This window comes from Camellia sinensis, chromosome 7 (genome assembly GCF_055761805.1).
Source record: "Camellia sinensis isolate YWXY chromosome 7, ASM5576180v1, whole genome shotgun sequence".
Taxonomy (NCBI): domain Eukaryota; kingdom Viridiplantae; phylum Streptophyta; class Magnoliopsida; order Ericales; family Theaceae; genus Camellia; species Camellia sinensis.
The window spans coordinates 158,422,252-158,432,547 of record NC_138967.1 but is presented as its reverse complement, the minus strand read 5'-3'; the positions used below and the strand labels follow the sequence as shown (position 1 = coordinate 158,432,547).

General features: G+C 33.0%; 1 protein-coding gene and 1 pseudogene across 1 annotated transcript; one reads left to right on the top strand and one right to left on the bottom strand.

Moving 5' to 3' along the window:
- Nucleotides 1-215: 215 nt before the first annotated feature.
- On the bottom strand, nt 216-980 carry LOC114263063 (uncharacterized; annotated as a pseudogene).
- A 1,698-nt stretch (nt 981-2,678) lies between these two features.
- Nucleotides 2,679-3,929, top strand: LOC145796242 (uncharacterized). Its single transcript, XM_082881293.1, has 2 exons — nt 2,679-2,865; nt 2,923-3,929. The coding sequence occupies exons 1-2, from the start codon at nt 2,679-2,681 to the stop codon at nt 3,927-3,929; spliced, it is 1,194 nt and encodes a 397-aa protein (XP_082737419.1).
- Nucleotides 3,930-10,296: the final 6,367 nt, after the last annotated feature.

Here is a 10,296-nt window from a genome sequence, read left to right as displayed (position 1 = left end):
GTCGTAGAAGATTAGAGAGGGAAAAAGTGAATGAACAAGCATTAGATAGAGAGATTAGAACTTACCCACAGCTGGTATTGTTTTAACTCAACAGCTGCACATCTCCTTTGCTTTATACACTAGTACCCATCAATAGCCCCATCATGCCTCACTTGATACATCTTCTGATCCTGTATTCTCAAGCTACAACCAGTTCATACTTCTATTTCCCATCGTTAACAACAATCAATAGCAAGTAGAATTAATACCTCGTATGCCTTGTTTGCAAAAAGCCTAGGCACAAGTTCTATGTCTTGGGGAGAAAGAACAACATAGCTGTGAGCTATTAAACTAAAAGAACGAAACCACTTTGGAGTGTTCCACCAGTAGGTAAGCCATGCAGTGTAGTGAGCAATACGAAGTGTCCACTAGTCCTGAGGCAACTGCTGATAGTAGGCTTCTTTAGATAAATTTGCACGAAAACCAGGCCACCAATAGTTGACAACCGGAGCTATAAGTGCTACTCCTGCCAAAGCCAAGCTCTTCATTGTTTGTTTTGGATTAGGATCACTTTCCTTGTAACTAGGTCTGACATTTGACACAATGTAAACCCCTAAACCTTCAGCAACATCCTGTTAAAATCAACCACGAATCAAGAAATACTACAAATAAATCAGATTAGAATGAAGATCCACAAAAAAAAAGGGAAACAACATAAGCAAAATAAATAGTATTATTATAGGAGATAATCTTGTGGCAACTACAGCGTAATGTTTGCAAGAGTCGAAGCCATGGATATACACTATTTTATAATGGGCTTTATCTATTGGGACACCATATTCTTTGTAGGACAAATGCCTTCCATCACTAAGTTTTATCCTAGTTGCTGTAACAGGAGGATCATCTGCAGAGCCACATATCCTGGATGGAGGTGGCTGTGTTGCCTGATAAGCCCATTGCATAAACCCCATAAAGAACATTACTAGTATTTTCTTAAACATCCCTCAAAATATGAAGAAATGATTAGATTAGAATACAGTCCATAAAATTGCAAGAGAAAAACAGTTGCATAGTAAATTTTGGAAACAAAAGCTATGATCAATCAGTTTTATCCCACTCAAAGCATAGAAATATTAATTATATTAAATTCATCATAACAAAGTTCACATACAAGTTACAAGAAATGAGATGACAGGTCAAGCACTCACCAAGATGTTTTATGACACATCCAAAACCAATTTTAAAAGACCTAAGTTTAGGGATTTTATCACGAATATTGTTAAGTAAACAAAACCTTTCTGGAATATATGTGAATGTCAAGATTGTCTATCCTATGTGATAGTTGTTTTTTTTTTTAATTTTTTAATTTTTATATATGTGAATGTCAAGACTGTCTACCCTATGTTTTGATTGAAGTCACTGAACGCTGTAATATTTATGTTTTATTGGTTATGCTGTTAATTGGTTGAAATGTTGGACGAGCTCATGAATAATTGGAAATTATTTTTGTTTATGACAAATTGCTGTGGTATATGTTGATTAAGCTGCAAAAAACATGATATATATATATGGTTCTATAACTATGATCTGATCTCATAAAGCCTTTTACGCAAAACTCTACTTCACAAGATCTAGATGTACTTAGCTAATTCCAACATTGATTAACACAATCAACCTGATGTGGTTATTGGGTCATTGTTTAATAAAATAGAAATTAACAATCATATGATTCCACAAATGTTGCTTTTAAAGTTGTTATTTGAAAGAAAAAGCATTCAAAGCATAACACAAAGAAGAATTCATTTCCCATTTGTTCCTAAAATGCCAAAACAGTTGTGTCCCAAGAAAATTGTCCTCCTTATGCTTAATCACCGTTGTGGCTATGAAAATTAGGAATATACAGGATACCTTTGATAGGTTTTGAATCCAGCTTATCTAAATACATATTTATACTCTCTCCAAATAATAATAAAATATAAAAAATTAATAAAATAACACCTTAGGAAGATATGATGCATACTAACTACTGGATTTGGGGAATCATAATGTACTAACCATGGATATTCTGGGACTTAAAACACAGAACACTGAAAGATGGAGACCTTAGATTCTGTTTGGATAGATGGATTTCAAATAAAGAGATTTGAGATCAAATTTTATAAAATTAATAAAACAGTCTCTCCTTTTGACTTTTAATAAAGATTTTGGAAAATGTTACATAATTAACCTTGACATTGGTTCATGTCCCCTCACAACATGAGTATTATCTCATCTGCTAAATCATCAAAGTGTTAAACATAGCTTGCTTGCCAATTAAAACATATGTTTTGTACAATGCTTTCTTCACATTCCTAAATCTCCACCACCATATGAATTGCTATTGAAATAATGATATTGCATTGATTGTGTAATCCTTAAATTCTTTTACATGTTTTCTCTTGACATGAGTTGCCTTATACTCATGCACCAATATATTGAATATGTTATGTTCTTCATTGTTGTTAGTATCTTATAGTTCTTACAAAATCAAGTGTAGTTGTTTTTGTCAATCATAACTTACAAATACTTGTTATTGATATATGCATATTTTAATGTTCTAGAAACGCTTTGGACACTTGTTTAATCGAGATTGGTTACTTATGGATAAGACATGGATGTATTGATCAAGATTAAGTGATGCATACCAGAAAGGAGTTGACATGTTTCTCGATTTTGCATTTACTAATGCAAGTTATGAGGATAAGATCATATGTCCATGCATCAAGTGTGGACTTACACTTCCCGTCACTCGATCAGTTGCATATGATCACTTAGTATGTGATGGCTTCACAAAGGGTTACACTAAATGGGTTTTACATGGTGAAGCATCATCTATTGCTACAACAGGTCTTGATATACACATGCAGAATGGGCCATAATTAAATATTGATATACATGGATTAGTACGGGAGGCATTTGGAATCTCAAATGACGATGACAGAGTCGATGGAGACAACCCTGAAGATCTGGGAGATAAACCAAACCCACAAGCAAAGAAGTTCTACAAGTTGATACATGATGGACAAAAGGAGCTTTATCCACAATGTAGGCATTTTACAAAGCTCTCATTCATCCTTCAGTTATTTCATATCAAGAATTTAGGCGGATGGAGTAATAATTTGTTCACTATGTTATTAGAGTTATTGAAGGAGGCATTCCCAGAGGGTGTAACACCACCTAATACTATTTATGAAGTTGAGCAGATAGTTATGGAGTTAGGACTTAGTTATGAGAAGATCCATGCACGTCCCAATGATTGCATGTTGTATAGGAATGAGCACAAAACCGATTCTGAATGTTATGTTTGCCATACATCTAGATATGTAACAGACCAAAATGATTCAGGCAACGAGGCATCCTCTAAAAAAGGTAGCTATAAAACACCTTCTAAGGTTCTACATTACTTTCCTTTGATACCAAGGCTACAAAGCTTATTCATGTCATCTAAAACAACATCATCCATGAAGTGGCATAAAGAAGGTCACACTAATGATGGTTGTATGAGACATCCTGCTGATTCTCCAGCTTGGATGACTTTTGACCACCTACATCCTGATTTTGTAGCAGATTGTAGAAATGTCAGACTTGGTTTGGCGTCTGATGGTGTGAACCCTTTCAGAACATTGAGCAACACGTATAGCACCTGGCTTGTAATTTTTATACCATATAATTTGCCTCCATGGATGTGTATGAAGCAGACCAATTTTCTATTATCATTGATTATCCCTAGTCGTAGTGCACTTGGAAATAATATTGATGTATATTTGCAACCTTTAATAGATGAATTAAAGGAATTATGGGTGGATGGAGTAGAGACATATGATGTATCAATTAAACAAAATTTCCAATTACGTGCAGCATTAATGTGGACTATTAGCGACTTCCCTGCTTATGCTTATTTGTTAGGGTAGAGTACTAAGGGGAAGTATGCATGCCCTTCATGCCACAAAGACACATGCTTCCAGTGATTAAAGCATGGCCGAAAACATTGTTACATGGGTCATCGTCGATTCTTGGACAAACGTCATGCATTTCGAGATGAAGAGCGATTTTTTGATGGTACGAAAGAAAAAGAATTGGACCTAATCCTTTAATTGGTTCTATGGTATTGGATATGTTACATGGCTTCTATATCACTTATGGAAAGATGAGTACTAATCCAGGATTACTATATAATTGGAAGAAAAGAAGCATATTCTTTGAATTAGCACGTTGGAAGGATAATCTAGTGCGTCACAATTTTGATGTGATGCACATTGAGAAAAATGTATGCAAGAGCGTGTTTGGAACACTACTGAATTTAGAGGGGAAGACAAAGGATAATCTAAATGCACGTCTTGACTTGAAACTTCAAGGTATAAGGCCTGAACTCCATCCAAAAGAAAATACAGGAAATAAAACCATATTTCCTCCTTGTTTCTCATTAAAGAAACAAGAAAAAGATGCTTTTTGTAAAATTTTAAAGACTGTTAAAGTTCTTGATGATTATGCAACGAATATTTCACAATGCATCGACTTAAAGCAACGTAGAATCTTTGGACTTAAAAGTCATGATTGTCATATTTTGATGCAACAATTACTCCCTTTAGCAATTCGAGGAATGTTGAGTTCATACGTGACTTCACCTTTGATTAAGCTGAGTAATTTCTTTTGAGAGTTATGTTCTAAAGTTGGTTTGGCACAAGACTTTATGGGTCTTGAAAGGCAAATTCCAATAACACTTTGTAAATTTGAAAAAATATTTCCCCTTAACTTTTTTGATATTATGGTGCATTTGGTGGTTCACTTAGCATCTAAGGCTAGATTAGCAGGACCTGTGCACTATTGTTGGATGTATTCTATTGAGAGGTAAAGTTTATATTAAATTACATATTTCTTTACCATCATTATGATATTTTACTTCTGTTATTATCGAACATCATTTAAGATTTTGTTTTTTGAACTTACCAAAACATAGGTACTTGAGTAGATAAAAGTCATATATGCGAAATAGAAGTCGACTAGAGGGTAGTATGGCAAAAGGATACCTTGCAAATGAATGCTTAACATTTTGCTTGAGGTATATGGAAGGTGTTGAGACATGGTTCAACTGGATGTCTTGAAATTATGATGAGGGGGGTAATGGTACAGAAGGATTATCTATTTTTTCAATGCCTGGCCGACCATTAGGCAAGGGCATGATAGACAAAATGGATGATAGCACAAAAGAAAAGGCACATTGATATGTGCTATTTAATTGTGAGACAATCAACAAATTTATTAAGTAAGACACTCCACATCTATAATCAATTATTATTATTATTATTAATTTTCCACGCTCTCACAAATCTTTTATATGGCATATAGACAACACTATAGACTTGTTGCCATACAAAATCCACGTTTTCGTGAAATGGCCATTGATCGCATTCATAGTGAAACATTTCCAACATGGTTTGATAAACATGTAAGCAGTGTTTTGAAGTTCCTTAAAATTTGACTTGATATTAACTTTAATTTCATTCCACACTTATAGAAGTTATGTCATCAATTGTCTAAAAACAGGTTGAGGAATTGCATAATGTAAGGGATAGTCAAATAACTAAAGAGCTTAGATGTTTGGCTCATGGTCCAAATAGAATTTTCACAAAATATAAGTGATACTTGATAAATGGTTTTAGGTTCCATACTAAGGAGATCGAGCGAAAGAGAAAAACTCAAAATAGTGGGATTATTGTCACGGCAAAAACATGAAGCTTTGCAAGTGGTAGAGATGGAAATCCTGTCTTTGGAGATGTTACATTTAATGGTGTGTTAATAGATATAATTGAGTTAGATTATTTGTTTGGGAAGAGGGTTGTGTACTTTAAGGTGAATGGGTGTCACGATCAGGGAAAAGACAAAATAAAGATTGCACACTAGTCAACTTTGCATGATTAATGAAAGATGCTGAGCCTTTTGTGTTGGCTTCTCAAGAAGAACAGGTAATGTATGCAAAAGACCTCAAACACAAAGATTGGTAAGTTGCTATCAAGATAAATTCGAGAGATTTTTATGATATGAATGCGGGGTCTTCTGTGGACAATGTGGAGGCATACTTGCAGAGTGTTGTATGCAATACACAAAGTGGTGATGGGGACAATAATTTTGATTTGGTTAGGACAGACATGTCTGTTGCAATTGTAGATGCACCACTTTCTCAAGTGTTGAGGGACAATGATGTTTATGATGATGGAGATAAGGAAGAATTAGATCTTATGAGACTGTTTGATATGGTCAACATTGCTAGTTATTTATATTTGAAAACAATTCTATAGTCTCATTTTGCTCTCTTTCTTTATCATTGTTTTTGTTAATTTAATTGATTGTTTGAAGAATGAATAGTGCATTTTTAATTTAACTATGTGATTTTCATATGTGGCTACAAAATATTTATTCACTATATGTTACATTTAGTCACTATCAAGATAGCAACGCAATAAAGGTTAATACACAATTTTTCTTTGTTAATTTTCTTCAAGTATTTTGTTCATTTACAAATAACTTATTTGGATCATTGTAAGTTTACAATTTGATTTGTCTTTTTTGCTTGAATCATACTATGATTCATCTATAAATTGAATAGCCTATGGACCCATATCTTCAGTTTCGCTCAGGCAATGTTGGTGAGTTTAGTGAGTCAACTCCATCTAAGATTTAGCCAAACTCTAGTCAGCCCAATGATAGTGCAGGTATGCAAGGTCAAACCTTATAAAAATGTCATATTATTTCTTCGTATATAATTTATTATTAGTATTATTATTTATTTATTTTTTATAACTAGATGGTGCTAGTGGACAAAAAAAAAAAACTAGAGGTCCCACTCAAATGCGTAATATTTGGGGTACTCGTGATGATTAGCGCCTAATAGTCAGTTGGAACAAACTTGGCCAACCTGATGACAAATTGGCACCAAAGTTATCATCGTTCATTGGAACTATTGTGCGTAATGGGAAAAATGCACCACCCACTTACAAGAATTGGCATAAAGTCCCAGACCATTACAAAGATCACATATGGGCACTTGTACAGGTAAATGACACTATTGTGAGAAGATCACATGTGAAAAATAGTAAACATGAGTAATATGATTAAAACAACACTCTTTATAATTTTTTTTATTTTAAATTTTTTATGTGGAAAGATTAATTTTCTATTATTTTATTATTCTCTCTCTCTATCGCTCTTTTTCTCTCTCTTTTCAATCAAAGTTTGATCTTCCAAGTCATGATAGGAATTGGGTTATGAAGTGCTCTGGTAAGAAGTTAAAAGAATGGAAGGCAAACATAAAGAAAAGTTATTATAAAAACCACTTGAGTTTTGAACAACAAAAGCATTGTAAAGATAGTAGAGTATATGTTGATCAGTGTGAATACCTTATTAAGTATTGGGCCATCGAAGAAGTAAAGGTATACTCGATCTGATCATTATATGTTCTTTTACTTGATATAGTTTGGGCACCATTAATTTATGCATTTGTAATTTTAGGCACAAAGTGATAAAAACAAAGCAAGTCGTGCAGAGTGAAAGTATAATCATACTACTGGAACAAAAAGTTTTCCACGTGTTCGAAAGGAGCAAGTTAATTCATCTTTTCATGTTGCATATTTAATATGATAATGTATGCATGATGTGGCAGAATGATATAATTTATATTTTGGAATATATTATTTTGTAGAAAAATAAGTTGGGACACTCTCCAACACGTGCTTACATGTTTAAAGTATGTTATACAAAGGAGACTGGAATCCTTGAGGCAATGAATGCAATGATAGTATGTACCAAATAATTATATGTCCATTTGAACTTGTAGATTAGTTACAATTATCACATTATAGTGTTGAGTGATTGAAATGTATATATTAAGTTATGTTTACTGCAACCATATAGGATGAAATGAATGAGAGGACAACTTTAAAAGCAAATTTATCAAATGAGGGCCCAAATGATACATTTGGACAAGTGATGGGTAAAGAAAAACATGGACGAGTTCGGATGTATGGATTAGGTGTCTCCCCGTCTAATTTATAGAGACATACACCTGGTCATAAAACAAACCAAGACACAACAATGGATGCTATGGATGGTGAAAATTCGGAGCTAAGGTCCAAAGTTTCCCATGTTCAGCATGCTCCGAATAACTTGACAAACACATCTAATCAGGTAATCTTAATAATAGAATTTATAAGTCATTAATGTTTTCCTACACTTATATATACATACATATATCTGTGTGTTTGTTTGTAAAATTAATTAGTTTAAATTTGGTTAGGCCACAACAACTTCTAGTCCTCTTGACATGGCAACTCAACATCAAGCATGGTCCTTGTCATTGATACAAGACACTTCTCTTACTCAGGTACCCACTAAAAGCTAATCATATATATCTATTTCCAGCTTTATTTTAGAATAGCATGCAACACTTATCTTATAATTAACCAATGAATGAATATTGCGGACCTAAATTTCATTGTTTAAATCTAGACAAAATGTGCTACATAGTCAAAATCATGACATGACGAGGCTTGTGATTTTTTAAATTTTTTTATTTTGATTTTCTTCTGAAGCTTCAACCAGACATCTCTCCATCATTTATTACCGCATGGGCTCTTTCTGATTCTCTCAAAATATTGCTTGAAAGTAATTAGTTGATTTTCATTTTTCACAATTACATTTGATTTACATCGTTGAGGTTAGGGGATCCTGATATTGATAATAGGCATGGTTTTGATTGTTGTTGATTGGTGCCTTTGGTTGTTATTAATTTTTTAAGCTATTGTTTGATGTGGTCTAAAGACTTACAGTTGTTACGTTTATATAATTTGTTGTAGTATGGTGAACCAATTAAGTGATTAAAGCATTTGGCTTGCTTATCTACTAGAGAAATGCATATCACTTTCAGTTGGGATCATCTTCACTCTGGCACTTTGTACTAGTTTTTTTATTTTTTATTTTTATATAAATATTATTTATTAATTTTAAATATATAATTACTTAAGTAGTTAAATCTTGATTTACAGGTAGGAGATATAGTTGTTCTAAAAAGTATTATTAGGCCAATAGAAATAGTTGCAATCGGAGTACTTAAAAGCACAAACGCATCTAAAGAACTAGAAGGGGAAGAACTAGGACCTGACTATTGGGAGGTACACGTTCAAGTGCCAGTCAAACCTAATAAGAGCTTGATCCGATCATATGGACTTTTCAAAACAATTGGACAAGCTATTGGAGCTCATGTTGCTTGGCCTGCTCCATTTGTGGTATATTTCTTTCATGGTATATTTCTTTCGTAAATACTAATTTCATTAACAAATTTATATTAATTTAATATCGTTTCAATTTTCTTTATATGTTTATCTTTTGAATGCAGATTTCACAAGTTATAGATGCTAGTCGAGAATATTTATACAAGTGAGGTTGAGAATTTGGAAATTGATTTTATTTTTGATAATTTGCCTCTTCGGAATTCCGATATCACTGTGGCTTTTTAGAACTTATGGTTGGAATAATTTTCTTTTAAATTGTTTTTGCTTTAACTTTGTTAGTGTGGTAAAACATTTTATAATTTTGGCAAGGGATTTTTATTGCAATATAAATAAATTTATATTTCAATAATAAATAATTGATTGTGGTTTGATTTTTTTTTTTGTTTTTGATGTGATGATCCTATGGTGGTAATATTTGTTTATTATTACGAAAATATTACAGGATGAATGGATGTCAAATTAATATAGGATGTGGTAATTAATATTCAATTGTTTATTAAATTGATTCAATTTTTATAGGCATTTGTGCATGCATAGTTGTAGTTTTTAAAAGTGTTAACGAAAAGAACATATAAGTGGCATTTTGTAGTAGTGATAGTAGCTTTGCAAAGTGTCACTAAAATAAGTTCCAATGGCACAAATGAATTGGATTTAGTGGCATCTATGAAGGTGTTATAAATATCAATTGTGGCATAACAAGCGTCATTAAAAATCCATATCGTGGCATTTTTTAGATTGCAAGTCTTCTTTAATGGCACTTGATAGCGTCACAAATAGTGCCTACCATGACATTAAAGTGTCATTGCAAGTTTTTAGCCCTAATGGTGTAATGACACTTACAAGTGTTACTGAAGTGCCACTAACTCTTTTTTTAATGGCGCTTGACAGTATCACAAATAATATATACCATGACATCAAAATGTCATTGAAAGTTTTTAGCCATGATGGTGTAGTGACCCTTGCAAGTATCTACCATGGCACTAGTATCTACCGT

Bases quoted from the DNA above. Each gene is read 5' to 3' on its own strand.
- LOC145796242 (XM_082881293.1), top strand. From the start codon at position 2,679: ATGTTTCTCGATTTTGCATTTACTAATGCAAGTTATGAGGATAAGATC. The intron at 2,866-2,922 runs GTCTTGATATAC...TACATGGATTAG, and splicing joins ATCATCTATTGCTACAACAG to TACGGGAGGCATTTGGAATC.